Raw genomic sequence first — 16,633 nt, 5'->3', positions numbered from 1 at the left:
GGGCTGCTGGACCTGGCAGAGCCCAGCTCAAAAAGAGAAGACAAGGCTGTTTCTCCCTCTGGACCCCTGGGCTCTAGGAGGGTAGGGAGTGTGAGTGTCTGGGCTGGGGGAGAGAGGGGAGGGCGCAGCTGGGCTCTGGGGTGTGAGTGGGCTCTGGGGGGAAGGATGTGAGGCCCCTGCAGGTGGCCTCTGGGGAGGGGAGAGGGGGAGTGAATGTCTAGGCTGGGGGGATCACGGATGGACACTGGACGGGTAGGGGGTGTGAATGTCTGAGCTGTGGGGGCAGCTGCTGGGCTCTGGGGGGAGGGGGTGTGAGTGGGCTCTGTGGGTGAGGGGATGTATGTGTCTGGGCCGGGGGGTCATGGCCGGACTCTGGGGATATGGAGTGAGTATCCAGGCCAGAAGGTGGGGGCTGCAGCTAGCCTCTGGGGGGAGAAGGAGAGAGTATCTGGGTGGGGGGGTGTTCAGCTGGGCTATGAGGGGGAGAGTGTGTGAGTGTCTGGGCAGGGGGTGCCAACGGATGGGCTCTGGAGGGTAGGTGGTGTGAGTGTCTGGGCTGGGCAGAGGCACCATGGCTGGGCTCTCGGAGTGTGGGAGAGGGGATGTGAGTTTCTGGCACCCCAGCTGGACTCTGGCGGGGAGGGGACAGAAAAACAGGAACTGGATTGTTGTAGGGGTTTCTTTAACTCTACTCCAAGGGGAATTTTTGTGTGTGTCTGTATTGTTAGACATAGTTTCTGACAGGTATTTTAAAATAAATTACCAAAATAATTGAAACAGGTGTGATTATATAGTGTTATTTTGACAACATTTGCAGAATTATGCAGAATTTTAAAATATTGTACCCAGAATTTTTTGTCACAGAATTCCCCCAGGAGTAAATGGTGTTACTAAAAGCTGCATATCTTGGAATGAATACAGATAAGTTTGTGTTTAAGTGGCAAATCATAAATTGGCAAAACATGGGCTACTACATCCTTTCACTCATTATTCTCAAGTTTAAGATCTCAGTCAAGTGCTCTGAGCATGGGATGCCTAAAAAAAAATCACTTAAAGCTTGGGATCCGTACATGAAGTAGACAGCTCTGCTCCTCCTAAACTACAGAATTGTTTACTGCATGGATCAGTCGTTCCCAAACTTGTTCCACCGCTTGTGCAGGTAAAGTCCCTGGCGGGCTGGGCCAGTTTGTTTACCTGCCACATCCGCAGGTTCAGCCGATCACAGCTCCCGGTGGCCGCAGTTCGCTGCTCCAAGCCAATGGGAGCTGTGGGAAGCGGTGTGGGCTGAGGTACGTACTGGCCACCACTTCCCGCAGCTCCCATTGACCTGGAGCAGCGAATCGCAGGCACTGGGAGCTGTGATCGGCCGAACCTGTGGACACAGCAGGTAAACAAACCAGCCCGGCCTGCCAGGGGCTTTCCCTGCACACGCGGCAGAACAAGTCTGAGAACCACTGGCATGGATAAAACTTGTTTGTATAGGAAACAGAACTATAAAGGTCTGAAATTGTGGAGCAAAATCCTGCAGGATCTAAGAACCACCACAGACTTCACCACTTTCCATTCCAAGTGCAAGATGCATATCCTCAACCTTGCCCTCAGTAATAAAACACATACTACAGCATATGTTAAAAAAAAATCACCTACAATTTTCTACCGGGTGGTGGGGGTGGAGGGAAGAGAGAGAAAGAAAGATAGATAGATGCTGGTCACATCATTTAATGCACTGCTGGAAGGTGCTCAGACAATCGTTATGGGTGAGTATAAGAACCTAATTAGAAAAAGAATGTATTATTACCAAATGATCATTACTAAGTTACTGGATAAGATCTTATAGTGCAAGGTATGTGTTGTAGCTATCTTTATTTTTCACTGAGTTCAGTTTCATGTTTGTACCACTAACTGGAGAATTATCTTAGAAGCTGTCCATTACTTATTTGTATTATGGTAGCACCTAGGGCCCGTCATGCTGGGTGCTATACAGATTAAAAGAAAGTATCTGACCTGAAGAGTCTACAGTCTAAATAAGAAAAATAATAATTTTGCAGAGATATGTTTGCCAATAGGAGGGATCCAACTGAAGGGATCCTTTGTCTATGCCAAAAGAAGGGCCAATCAGAATCCCACTGAGTCTTCACCTCCCCAATCCAAATAAAACCGGAATCTTCTATCTGCCTAATAGCAGTAACAGTTATCTTTGTTCTGAGACTGCACTTTTGTGACCACTTGAAACAGAAGGAGGCTGAGCTGCTATGATAGTTATATAGAGAGGCAACTGCTTGTTTGTCACTTGCCTTCATGTTCAGAGAGACTATAAAGTACGAGGGGTGTTTCCAAAATCCTTCCAGGGACTTGCTTCGATGACATATTTGTCCTAATGAATTATTTCATACAAACAAATAGACTTCAGGAGTTCTGTCACCTGCTTCCCAATATGCTCACCCTTTCATAGAGAAAAAAGAGATGAAAATGAGTTAATATAAGCCACACCTGTGCCTATATGGATTGGGAAAATGTAGTAGAGCAAGCCCAATTTACAATTCAGCAATAACACACCCCAAAGAGATCAGGAATCTTGCTAATAACCAGAACAAATGGAAGAAACTGAGATTAGTCCCATTTGCCTGGACCAGGAGAGTTTTGGATGACACTGCCATCTCATCCACCTCACATGGGATGGCATAATGAACAAGGTCCACTATGAGGAGAAAAAAATCACTTCTGTTAACACTTTACTATGTGTAAACAAGGGGAGCCAGCTCACATTTAGTCTCCTTCTTCCAAATCCCATCAATTTGACACACAAAAGACTGCCTAGAATTTTTATTGATTTCAACAAGCCTTACGTTAGATCAGGGACCACAGAGAAATGACCTTCCTAAAGATGGCATGGCACCTTTTAGAGGCACCACCCACGGATTAAAGGACCCCTCAGGCCATCACTAGTAAATGTTAAACTGTTGCTGCATGAGGCACACACAAAAAATCAGTCAGGAAAGTCAGGAATTCAGAGAGAGTCTTGATCCCCAACTGCGCAGCGGGGATCCCTGAATCTTATGCATGTATGACACTTAGGAGCATGCTACAGTATTCATGTTTTGGCTCTCAGCCATCCAGGTTTGCTCAGCAATTTGAGAAAGGCTTGGAGAACAAAAGATACAAATAGATAAGAGGCACATACACACTCACACAGACTGGCATACAGAAACTGACTTCTCATGTAAACCTACATCCCAAGAGCAGTTAGCCCACTGATGCCAGTAATTGCTAATCCATTATTCAGAGAGTAGTTCAGAAGTAACTCCAGTTCACTTCACATTTTTAACACACACAGCAACGAGGGATTTTTTTCCCTTCACATTTTCCAATTATGCATAAAAATACAAAGGAAAATAGCATCAGATTCTGCATTCTAGCAACTAAAAGATAATCTTATGACGGAGGGTATCACGACAGATGTTCAATAAGACTAATATTGTAAGCTATAGATGTAAGGTAGGAAGGGGCTGCTTTTCTTACTGAAATACTTTTATCGATTCTTACAACAATGTTGTGCAGAGTCCCAACACTGTAGCAGGGGATTAGCTCATAAATAAAATTATTGGGCCAAATCCTAGAGTCCTCACTCAATTTTTATTAATGCCTTTGGTAACTGACCCAAAGCATCACTGATTCAGTCTTTAGCCATTTGACTTTAATGAAATAATAATGAATAACGAAGCAGCACTTCTACAATGCTTTTTACCCAATATAGGTAAATATCATTATCAGCATGTTACAGAGGGTTAAACTGAAGCACAGAAGCAAGAAGTGATTTGCCCAACCTTACACAGCAGGACAGTGGTAGATGATTGTAAGGTGCGGGTGGGTATGAATACTCCCGTGGGTCCTTTAACTGCACTCTCCCCTGATTGATATTAGTACTGTCAGATTCACTTACCAGTTCGTAGTTGATTGGCAGGAAGCAGGGTTTCACCACCTGGAATAAAAAGTATAAAATAAAGAAATAAGATATTTCTCTCTTTGAGGGCCCAATCCCATGAGCTTCTGAGTAGCCTCAAATCCAACTGAATGCAGTGTGAGTTGAAAGTGCTCACCAAATCAGGCCCAGAATAAAGAATCTTATTTATAGGTCAATTTTCACATACAGCCTGACTCAGCCGAAGGCAGGAAACAGAAATTACACTCTCCTTATCTGCAAAGGAAAGAAATCTAGGTTTGGATCTGCCACAGTGTTCAAAACCGGAAAGTCAGCTTGACCTGAATTGGTATGTCAACTTCACTTATGCTGAAGTTTAAACACTTCAGATTAAGGATTCTGTGGCCTGTACATGTTACGCAAGACTTGTTCAATAATTTAAGTACCAGAATGGATGGAAAACCAGGAACAGTGTGATCGCATCATACTACACTATCAGCCATGGGAAACAATTTTTAGTGGCTTATTCTATAGCTATACAAATGCTACTTCTATTACTTATGCCATAAAGCTTCTATTTGGGGGGACCCATTATTCCTCATCATCCTCCAACTTTCTGATCTCAGCCAAGGCCCTGGATAAGTGAGAGATGGTGTTGTCTGCATCCAATGTGGGGTTGATAGAGAGTTGGATTCATCTTATGCTAGCTACTGTTGGAAATAGAATACCGGACTAAATGGCACACGGATCCGATCCAGTCTCCAAATTCCAACGTTCGCTGGCATTTTAGTCCATGCACTTTCACACTCTCTCATTATGGCTTTCATAGATGCTGAATAAAGTGGGGGAGAGGATGGATCCTTGTGGAACATCACAGGGCAGAACTCTAGAGGCGGATGAGTATTACATTATTTGCTGAATAACAGATTTAGACAGACAGATCTGCTTTTAATTCTGGGTTTATAACTTTACAATGCTATACCCAATTCCTGTGGGAAAGCCTTAGCATAGGCTGCTGTACCCACCTGTCAACTTCAGCACAAGGAAAACAAATAGTTCAGTACCTATGTAAGCTGCATCTGGAGTCAGCATGATACTGATCTGTTTATTCCTGTCCCTGTTAGCAGCAACAAGTAACCAGGATTGATGACTTCTCTTGTTGCTCAAAAAATGAATGATATGGGTTGCACAGTACATGGCTCACCAGCATTCGACCATAACAGGAGGGGGAAAACAGACCAAGAAGAAGCAAACATGCTTCAAAACAGTGGTACAAACTCCTTCTCTCCCACAAGTCAAACAGTTAGCATCTTCTGCAGAGCACACCAGTCATGTATGTTTTGCATGCAACTACACACAGCTGGCCCTCATTGTTTGAGCTACCTTGGCAGAGGTGGTCTTTGGGACTAAGAGATTTCACCACAGTTTCATAGAAAGCAAAAGCGTATACCATGCATCGTGAATGCATGTAGTTGTCTTCTCTGATTCCCTTTTCCTCAGCTTTTGGGATATTATCCACGGTGGGGAGAGGGCTATACTCTTAGACATTTACGGGTTCATCTTGTGATGAATTGGCTGAGCAGGTAAAAATTTTTAGCTCATCATTTAGTATCAATATCCACTCCCCCCCTTGTGACTCTCCAGGGTGCATGTGCAGGCTCATCCCGTCAACAGGGAGAGAGTGTGGAAAATCTTGGGAAAAGCCTGACCCAGGAAGCAAACTTGTCCCCTTTCTCTGCGAAAGCTGAGGTCTGAGCCAGACGAGCTGCAGAGGCTGTGTGACAAGCTGAGAACATAGCCGGGGAGCTGGAGGGCTGATGGAAGAGCTGCATCATGAGGTGGGAGCCATGTGGGCTTGTCTGCATGATGAGCTAAGGGCAGAGCAGGGAAGCAGGTTGGAAAGAAGCTGAGGAGCTGCCTGTAGAGTGGGAAGCCTACCAAGGGAGGAAAAGGTGAAGAGCCACATGTGCAGCAGACTGTGCGTAGCAAACATTACATCTGGATACAGGTCTATGCAGGAAGCAGCAAGCGACAGAGTATAGAGGAGCCCGAAAAGAACTCTCAGGGACACAGAGCCAGCAGCTAGCTCAGTGTCTTAAAAGGACAGAAACCTGAAGAAGGTACTGCAGACAAAGAACCGGAGTCTCTGCGGGAGTGGTCAGTATGTTCTATCCGGGTGTTAGACCTAAAAGAAGGTCCTATTATCCTTGTAAATAACAATTATATTCAGGCAGAGACTGCAGGGGACCTGACACCTATCTGGAGCCACACGATATCAGGAGCTGATCAGGAAGTACTGCTGCTAAGGGGAGGCAGATTTGTATAATTTTTGGTGGCCCCCACACCTGCCTAAGGCTCTGGGAGGGAGTTTGGGTGTGGAAGGGGTGCAGGCTCTCAGAGGGAGTTTGGGTGCTGGCTGTGGGCTCTGGGCTGGGACATGGGGTTGGGATGTGGGAGAGAGTGAGGGGTGCGGCGCTTACCTCGGGCGGCTCCTGAAAGCAAACCGCACACCCCTCTGGCAGCACCTCCTAGGTGGACAGGGGGGTCTCTGTGTGCTGCTACCTGCAGGCACTGCCCCCACAGCTCCCATTGGCTGCAGTTCCCAGCCAATGCGAGCTGCGGAGTCAGCGCTCAGGGCCGGGGCAGCGCTCAAAGACCCCATGCTCCCCCTCCAGGGGCCATAGAGCCATTCTGGCAGCTTCCAGGAGTGGCGCAAAGCGAGGCCAGGCAGGAAGCTGCCTTAGCCCCACCATGCTGTCGGTGGTGGCGGCGGCAGCCGGGGACCCCTAGGCCCTTTTAAATTTCCTGGGCGTGGCAGGCGGGGCCAGGAGACGCTCTGGGTGAGGTGCGCAAGCGGGGACAGGGGAGAGACCCGGCCCTGAACATTGGTGGAGCCAGGCCCCCAGGCCCTGAATATTCCTGGAGCACGGACACCACAAGCCTATATAACTTGCCACCCCTGCTGCTGAAGCAGCAAAGAGACTATGCAGAGGGGCACCCAATGAGACATATGATATATTGATCCTGGCCTGGAAATCTGTGAGTTACTTATTTGCCTTTAATAGACTCTCAGACTTTTAAGGCAGAAGGGACCATTCATGATCACCTAGTCTGAACTCCTGCACAATGCAGGTCACAAAACCTTGCTCACCCACTCCTCTAATAGACCCATAATCTCTGGCTGAGTTACTGAAGTCCTCAAATCCTGATATAAAGACATCAAGTAACAGAGAATCCACCATTTACACTAGTTTAAACCTGCAAGTGACCCATATTCTATGCTGCAGGGAAAGGCAGAAGCCCCCAGGGTCTCTGCCAATCTGACCCAGAGGAAAATTCCTGACTATCATATTTGGGGTCGGGAAGTTGAATCCTGAGCTTATGGAAAGACCCAACAGCTAGACACCTGGGAAAGAATTATATGTACTAATTCAGAGCTCTCCCCATCTAGTGTCCCATCACCAGCCACTGGGGATATTTGCTACTAGCTGCTATATGCCAGTGTAGACAGTCTCATCATATCATCCCCTACGTAAACTTACTATGTACAGTCTTGAGCCAATTAGATTTTTTGCCCCACTCCTCCCCTTCAGAGGCTGTTCCAGAATTTCACTCCTCTGATTGTTAGAAACCTTTATCTAATTTCAAGTCTAAACTTGTTGATGGCCAGTTTATATCCATTTGTTCTTGTGTCAGCATTGACTCTTACCTTAAATAACTCCTCTCCCTCGCTGGTGTTTATGCCTCTTATGTATTTATAGAGAGCAATCATATCTCCCATCAGCCTTTGTTTGGTTAGGCTAAACAAGCCAAGCTCTTTGAGTCTCCTCTCATCAGGTAGATTTTCCATTCCCCAGATCATCCTAGTATCCCTTCTCCGCACCTGTTCCAGTTTGAATTCATCTTTCTCAACATGAGAAACCAGAATTGCACACAGTATTCCAGATGAGGTCTCATCAGTGCCGTGTATAATACTAACACTTTCTGTCTGTATTGGAAATACCTCTCCAGCTACAAAGGATGCCTCCATGGCTACAGAGTGCTCATTAGGGCCCAGATCTCTGAATTGTTGAGCAGCATCAACTCCCAGTGACATCAACAAGAAAGGAAGGTGCTCAGCAATTGTAAGATTGGGCCCTGGGCTCTGATTTTACAGCAGTTGTTGGTAGTCTATAGAAAATAATTTAAAATAAATCCATCTATAATTTTCTCCAGAACTGAAATATGGTTGGGTTATTTGTTCATATTTTTCAGTGACTGGAATGAAAGGCAACTTCCTTTTGCACTAATAGACTGGCCAATCACCCCTCCAAATATAGAGTGTAAAATGTGCATTGACATTTTAAAGAGAACAGAGGGTCCAGATTCCTTAGGTGGAACTGAAAATCTCAGCTTTGCTATTTAGTTATAGCAAATGGTGTCTCAGGGCACTAATTAGAAGGAGACATGATTTAATGTGGGATACCATGCAGATGGCCTCACCTGGGGAGGTGGAGAATTCATCTAGCTGTTCTTTTTTCCATTAAAACACAAACCAACTCGACTGCCTGGTGGTTAGAGAAGGGAACCAGAAGTTAGGACACTTTGAGTTATTTTCCCAGCTTTTCCACAGCCTCACAGCATGATATTGGACAGATTGCTTAGCTTGTCTGTTCTTACTGCCTCTTATGGGTGTTGAGACTTAATATGTTAATATTCGTAAAGCACATTATCATTGTCATCTTTCTCTTTAAAGTAAATTATTTAAGCAGATGAAGGGGGGGAGGGAACTGCAGTTCATGTAAAAGGAGTTAGACGCAATAAATTATGAGAAGATGGATCTTTTAAAAATTACCAAAAAAAGTAGTTGTTAAAGTGCCTTAGGAGCCAAGGGGGAAAAATGTTTTTAAGGGTTTTCTTGAGCCTGTAAATTATTGAAAAGCAAACATACCTCGTAAGCATTCTATTTGTGCACAAAAAGTAATCTTGCCTGTCTTGTTGTTCTTTTAACCACAGGGAGTTTGACAGCTTTGGTGTGTAACCCTTCTGCCCGTCAGAGTTGGCAGCAACAAGGGCCGGGTTCAGTATCTAGGGGTTCCATTCCAATAACACAATGCAAACCGGCTCGAGCCCCCACCCAGTGACCTGGGACAAATATATACTACCCCCGCTGGGCGCCTCCAAGAGGCAATACTTCCCCTCTCGCAAGCACATAGTCTGAGTGTAGCAAAAGTCTTTTAATAACAGAGAGAAACAATGTGGCATTATGTTGGGGAAACACCACCAACAGGATTCATAACACAACCCATGAGCAAAAACAACCCCACCCCAGGCAAATTGGGGCATGCCCTTTTCCCTTTGGTTCTTGAGTCCAGCAACCCCAAAAGTCCAATGCCCCAAAAGTCTCTGTCCCTGGTCAGGGCAGCCCCAGAGTTCGAAAGTTTATCGGCGGAGCTTTACCTCCCAACCTGGGTGGAAATGGGACGGGGATAAGAGGCACCTTACGTGATCTGAAGCTGACCGCCCCATAGCTCCATAGCGGCGCTCCGCTCCGCTCCGCCAGCCGCCCCACAAAACTCCTTCGCGCAGCTGCACTCCGCTTCACCAGCCGCCCCACGAACTCCTTTGTTCAGCTGCGCTCCGCTCCGCCAGCCGCCCCACGAACTCCTTCGTTCAGCTGCGCTCCGCTCCGCCAGCCGCCCCACGAACTCCTTCGCTCAGCTGCGCTCCGCTCCGCCAGCCGCCCCACGAACTCCTTCACTCAGCTCCACGGCCCACAAGCAGCTCCTGCCATCCACACACTGCTCCGTGTCGAACTGCTTCACCAGCCGTCCCGCAAGCTGCTCCACAATATATCTTCAGGCTCCCCCACTACTTAACACAACACTCAGTGATTTCAGCTCTTAGGTGAATTCAGCTTATAGTAGGGGAGCCCCAGTGCTGGGGCACTGTCAGCCCAAAGTGAGCTCAGCAGCCTATAACTAGACTTCTAATGAAATCAAAATTAGCTCTGATATTCCACAGTGGAGAGAGGAGGAAGTGCAATCAGCACGTACGGCCCTCACCAAGGGGCCCATGCCACCAAGTATTAATACTTGTCCCCAGCCTCTCTCCATTCACACAGTTTTGGAACCCATGACCCTTGCCTAGCGAGTGCTACTTAGATGATGGTGAATCCCTCCATCGTAACAAAAGGCCACGTACAGTTCCAAGCACAGTTCCCATAATCAGGGTAATAACAATTTATTCTTCCTGCCCCAATAACAGAGACACTGGGGATCCCACAGCAGCCAAAGTGACCATTTGGGCAGCTATGGTCTCATTCTAGGCGTGGTGGGTGTGTCTATGCAAATGAGATCTGCCCCTGAAGTTCTTTTCCACAACTTGCCACACCTCACCACCAGATGTCAGGGTGGAGCTCATCCTGACACTGCTTGCATCCTCCCCCCAGCCGAGACTTTGTCGTCCCGACAAATCACACAAATTATACCAACTCATTGGTTTCCTCCAAAGGGCCTCAGGAAGCCCACTTTAGCTTCCACAAGCCTGTGTGCTAAATGTATTGGCTCCTCACTAGTCACCCCAGGTGCATCATAAGTTAACCGTTTCACTGGTCTTATCACCCTGTCTCGTCTATGGAGAATCTCTGTTGCCGAAGTAAGGGGAACATCCTCTTGAGTGACGGATGGAGAGGCTTCCCTGGAGGGTCCCTCAGCTACTGGCGTAGGCCCCTGCACTCCTAGTTCTAACGCTGGAGGGTCCAAGGTGCCCAGGACATCCTCTACCTGTCTGTCCCCATTGTCCAATAACCTGTGTGTGTCATCACAGGGGGGTCTCATCAGCAGCACCGGGGTATCAGAAAGGGGCCTAAATAGTTCCGCCATTGGGTTTAGGGAGGAAGAGGGAAAACTCTCGTTTGGTTCAGCTGATCGAGACTGAAATCTTGTCTCCATCCCAGGATACACCAGGGTTGTGTCTTCCTCCTCAGACTCACTCTCAGATGTGCAGAATAGGGGTAAGTTAGCTGCAGGGGGCCCACTGTCTGTGTTGGATGGCGGCTTTGGTCTAGCACCTCTGTTCTGCCCGGCGGCCCTGCCGTGGCCCATCTCACAAGGGGTGCTTACCAATTCCCCCACAGGGAGCAAAAGGTTTCTATGCACCGTCTTTATTTGCCCTGGACCGTCTTCAGGTTTGATCTTGTAGACCGGCAGATCTCCCAGCTTTTCCATCACCAGGTAAGGTATTGCCTTCCATCTGTCAGCTATCTTGTGTTTGCCAGCAATACCCAAATTTCGCAGCAGGACTCTGTCCCCCGGCTGGAGCTCCTGCGAACGCACTCTAGCATCATATCGATGTTTGTTACGGTCTGCGTTCTTCCGAGCCGCAGCGGTAGCTAAGCGATAAGCATCCCGCAGCTTTTCTCTTAGTCGGGATACATATTGCTGATGAGTTTCATAGCTATCTCCATCCTCTGATACACCAAAGCACAAGTCTATGGGTAATCTTGGTTCTCGCCCAAACATCAAGAGATATGGGGTGACTCCCGTAGCATCGTTCTTTGTGGCATTGTAGGCATGCACCAGAAATGCGACATGCTGGCTCCAGGTTGCCTTCTGCTCTGGTCGCAAAGTTCCCAACATATCTAATAGGGTTCGATTGAACCTCTCTGGCTGAGGATCACCTTGGGGGTGATAAGGCGTTGTCCTAGACTTTTTAATTCCTGCTATCTTCAGCACCTCCTTCAGAAGGTGACTCTCAAAATCCCGCCCCTGATCAGAGTGTATCCGAGCCGGGAATCCATAGACTGAGAAATATTTGTCCCACAATACTCGAGCAACGGTGGTGGACCTCTGATCACGTGTGGGATATGCTTGTGCATACCGTGTAAAATGGTCAGTCACTACTAGAATGTTTCCAACATTCCTCTTGTCTACCTCTACAGACAAGAAATCAATGCATACCAACTCCAAAGGTTTGTTGCTGGTGATGTTCTTGAGATATGCAGCCCTCGTGGGCAGAGTTTTCCTTTGAACACATCGAGCGCAAGTCTCACATTTCCTGCGAACATCTTCAGCCATTCGGGGCCAATAGAACCTACTACGAATAAGTTCCAGGGTCCTCTCCATCCCTAAATGCCCAAAGTCATCATGCAGGGCCCTCATGGCCAGGGCTCTGTACTTTTTTGGCAGTACTAGTTGTGCTCGTTGTTTTTGTAAAGGGTCAGTGGTCATTCGGTGTAGCACTCCCTGAATCAGTTTTAGTTTGGTCCATTCTCTCAATAGTAGTTTACCCTCCGGGTTAGGTGGGACAACCGCAGTTGGGCTTCGCCCCTCCCTTTTGGCAAGTAGTGTATCACGAATGTCAATATCTTGCCGCTGGGCTTCTTGCCAGTCAGCCACATTGAGCATGGGCAAAGGAGATTGGTCTAATGCAATATAGTTCACCGAAGCAGAAGGCATGCATTCAGGGGGCAGGCCCAAAGCTTCTGCAGCACATCCCTGAAAGTCTTCACGGGCCTCTGGCTCTCGGCGACTCACACTGCAAATAGCTCTCACTCCATCTGTGGGTATCACAGCAACTTCTGGAGCCTGCGGACGCCTGGACAATGCATCTGCATCTACATTGCTTCTCCCTGATCGGTACTGAATGCTGAACTCATAGCTAGCCAAGGCGGCCACCCATCTCTGCCCTGTAGCATCCAGCTTAGCACTTGTTAACACATAAGTCAGTGGATTGTTGTCTGTCCACACCTGGAACTGAGCACCATACAAGTAGTCTCGAAATTTCTCAGTGATGGCCCATTTCAAGGCCAAAAACTCCAGCTTGTGGGTGGGATAGCGAGTTTCACTATCAGACAATCCTCGGCTGGCAAAGGCTACAGGTTTACATTTGCCTTCCACTTCCTGGTACAGGACTGCTCCCAGACCCTCCAAACTGGCATCAGTATGCAGGATAAATGGTTTGCTTGGGTCAGCAAAAACTAGGACTGGAGCATTGGACTAGGACTGGCAAGTAATGATTTCTTGAAAAGCCCTTTCACATCTCTCATCCCACCGTGGCCCAAATGGTGCAAAGGGGCCATTGTGTCTCTGCACAGGAGGCTTTGGGGACCTCCCCTTATTCTTGGACTTAGATTTGTTCTTGCTGGACTGATGTCCCCTGGTAAGATCATTCAGAGGCTTTACAATCGTAGCATAGTTTTTCACAAATCTGCGGTAGTAGCCACTAAATCCAAGGAAGGTCTTGAGTTCTCTGTAGTTACTTGGATGTGGCCATGTAGTGAGTGCTTCTATTTTATCAGGATCAGTACTCACACCTTCTTGGGACACAATGTGACCCACATACTTCACTGAGGTTCTGCAGAACTGGCATTTGTCAATTGAAAGCTTCAGACCATAATCCTCCAACCTATCAAGCACTTTAAGAAGTCTTTCTTCATGCTCCTCTAAGGTTCTTCCAAACACAATCAGGTCATCCAAATAAACTAACACTTGCAGTAAATTCATGTCTCCCACAACTTTCTCCATGAGACGTTGAAAGGTGGCAGGTGCTCCAGAAATCCCTTGGGGCATGCGTTCGAACTGATAAAACCCTAATGGGCAGATGAAGGCTGTCTTCTCCTTATCTTCTTCTCCCAGAGGGATCTGGTAGTATCCACTTCGAAGATCCAACACAGAGAACCACTGGCTTCCCAGCAAACAGTCTAAGGCGTCTTGCACTCGAGGCATAGTGTACTGGTCGACCACCGTATGGCTGTTTAGGGTGCGGTAGTCAATACACATCCGGATTTTCCCATTCTTTTTGCGGACTACCACAATGGGTGAGGCGTATGGGCTGCGGGACTCTGTAATGATGCCATTCGCAGCCAGCTCCTGAAGATGATGTCGCACATCTTCCATCTCAGAGAGAGCAATCTTCCTAGATCTCTCCCTGAAAGGTCGAGAGTCATGTAGTCTGATATTGTGCTCTACTCCTTTTGCACATCCCACATCCCACTCATGCAGTGAGAACACCTTGGATCTTTCACAAAGTTTCTTCCTCAGGCGATCTTTCCAGTCCTCGGACACTGGTGAATCTCCAAAGTCAAACTTTGCTGGGTCTATTGCCGGAACTGGAGTTTCATACTGGGGTTTTACAATCGACTCAGGCTCAAAGAGGTCTGCTATCTTTTGTCCTTGCTTCACAAAAATATCACGACTCGTTTCATTAGCAATCAGTATAGTCACCCTTTCCTGGGCTTCAGCAGGTAGGGTTATGACTCCACTGGGGACCAGCACTCCTTCAGGGAGCTCTCCTCCCATCGGCTGCTCTATCATTGCTAACGTCCCTTTACTGCCTTTCAGACAGGTACTCATGACAAGCACTTCTTGCTCCGTCCTTGCAGGCACTACTAAGGGGGTTGTGCCCGCGTACTTCAGTGCCCCAAGCGGTAGCTCAGATGTGTCCCTTTTAGCGCTCTCAATTTTCCTATAGGCTTCAGCACAAAGCGTATGGATCATCAGGGTATTCAGGTACTGGTCCCCAGCCCGCCTTCTGCAGTAATCCGCGAGTACCTTGAAGAGACTGGAGTTGGTCCCTATCAGCACAGACACATCAGAAGTCCCTTTAGGGTCAGGGCATATTAAGGCAGCTGTGTCTACCTCTTCTCTTACCCCAGCAACCTCCTCTGGGAATTCCAGGTGCACTATGACATACCCTTGATAGGGGTATTCATCCATGCTGAGGCCACATAGGCCAAGGCCAGTCAGTGGCTGTATAGGCAGGTGCCTAAGCATCTGTTGGTAGAATGACTGAAATATAATAGTCACTTGAGATCCAGTGTCAAGCACTGCTTTACACTCCACCCCTTCGATCCTCACCATGACCTCTGCTCGAGGCCCTATCAGTCCTGCAGGGATCCCAGCTGGAAAGTCTTTTCTGGGGGAATCTTCAAATCCTGCAGACCTGGGGGGTCCCCGTCCCCAGACCCTCTGGCAGCTACCGGATCTCTCCCAACTGATCCTCAGCTTTCCATACACTAAGGAGGGGTTTTCTTCATTACGGCACTTGGCAGCACTGTGTCCATCCTGACCACATCGGTAGCAGAAGAATTGACCTTTCCCCCTTCGCCTGGGGGGGATGGTGGCTCTAAGTGCAGGCTTCTCAATCGCCACAGTTTGAGGCTTCTTATTCCTAGAAGTCTTAACTCGGTCAACGGTACTTTGCAGCTCAGCTATCCGTTCCGTCAGGACCTGCATTTGTTGGGCAAGTTCCTCTCTGGTGCTCACCATCAGTACACTGGCCATTTGCAGTGGTGTTGTGCTGGCTGGCTCCGATGTTTGGGCTTCCCAAAACTCACTGGCAGCCTGCCTTTCTTCCTCCTCTCGGACCTCTTTTATCAGCTGGGAGTAACTTGGGGGATGTTCCCGTCGTTCTCTTAGCTGGAGATGAAGTAGAATCGGGTTCTGATACTGAGTTCCTCTTACAATTTGAGCCAGTCTGGTCTGATCCATCTGCTCAGCAGTCACTGCTCCCCTCATGACAGCTCTCTGAAGCAGTCTCTCCAGTCTCTGTATGTAGGCTGAAGCCTTCTCGCCCTTTTGTTGTCGGGAATTAAGGAACTTACAGTAGCTGTCTTCAGGGCCCTCTACGCTCCCAAAGTTGTGTTCAAGGGCCTCTAGGCAGTCCTTCACACTGACCCCAGGGTCAATGAGCTTCAGGGTGCGAATCACATCTAATGCTGGGCCGCCAAGGCTCTCTATAAGGCATCTTCGCTTTTCTGCATCTGGTACGGCCCACTCTTGCAGCATTTCAGTGGTATGCTCTAACCAGGGTTCAAACTCCTCCTCCCCAGCAAATAATCTTAACTTACGACAAGAGTCTGACTCAGCATGGGGCAGCACAACCTTTTCCAATATTTGCCCCAGAGCTTTTGTCCAATCATCAGCCGAGGCTGCAGCCTCCGAGCTAGAAGCTGCTGAGCCAGGGCCCAACAAACCTGACATATTAGCCATTATACAAACAGTAATTTCCTCAAAATATAAGCACAAACAAAAAAAAAATATAAATTGTTTCCCAATGTAGTGGATCACTCAACAGGTGCTTGCGAGGGGTACTGACCCAGGCGATCCCGGACGAGCCCCCAAAAATGTAACCATTCTGCCCGTCAGAGTTGGCAGCAACAAGGGCCGGGTTCAATATCTAGGGGTTCCATTCCAATAACACAATGCAAACCGGCTCGAGCCCCCACCCAGTGACCTGGGACAAATATATACTACCCCCGCTGGGCGCCTCCAAGAGGCAATACTTCCCCTCTCGCAAGCACATAGTCTGAGTGTAGCAAAAGTCTTTTAATAACAGAGAGAAACAATGTGGCATTATGTTGGGGAAACACCACCAACAGGATTCATAACACAACCCATGAGCAAAAACAACCCCACCCCAGGCAAATTGGGGCATGCCCTTTTCCCTTTGGTTCTTGAGTCCAGCAACCCCAAAAGTCCAATGCCCCAAAAGTCTCTGTCCCTGGTCAGGGCAGCCCCAGAGTTCGAAAGTTTATCGGCGGAGCTTTACCTCCCAACCTGGGTGGAAATGGGACGGGGATAAGAGGCACCTTACGTGATCTGAAGCTGACCGCCCCATAGCTCCATAGCGGCGCTCCGCTCCGCTCCGCCAGCCGCCCCACAAAACTCCTTCGCGCAGCTGCACTCCGCTTCACCAGCCGCCCCACGAACTCCTTTGTTCAGCTGCGCTCCG

At 48.1% G+C, this 16,633-nt stretch overlaps 1 protein-coding gene across 9 annotated transcripts in view; it reads right to left on the bottom strand.

Moving 5' to 3' along the window:
* Positions 1 to 16,633, bottom strand: part of TNS3 (tensin 3) — a 352,619-nt gene that overhangs the window by 194,055 nt on the left and 141,931 nt on the right. For 7 of the 9 annotated variants that reach the window (XM_073332748.1, XM_073332752.1, XM_073332744.1 and 4 more), the window contains one exon: positions 3,941 to 3,979. The exons of the other annotated variants lie outside the window; for them this stretch is intronic. In XM_073332748.1, coding sequence (XP_073188849.1) covers positions 3,941 to 3,979 — 39 coding nt within the window. The remainder of the gene's footprint in view (positions 1 to 3,940; positions 3,980 to 16,633) is intronic. 9 annotated transcript variants of the gene reach the window in all.

This window comes from Lepidochelys kempii, chromosome 2 (genome assembly GCF_965140265.1).
Source record: "Lepidochelys kempii isolate rLepKem1 chromosome 2, rLepKem1.hap2, whole genome shotgun sequence".
Lineage (NCBI taxonomy): Eukaryota > Metazoa > Chordata > Testudines > Cheloniidae > Lepidochelys > Lepidochelys kempii.
Note: the sequence above shows the minus strand (reverse complement) of the source record. Positions and strands in the feature narration are given on the sequence as shown.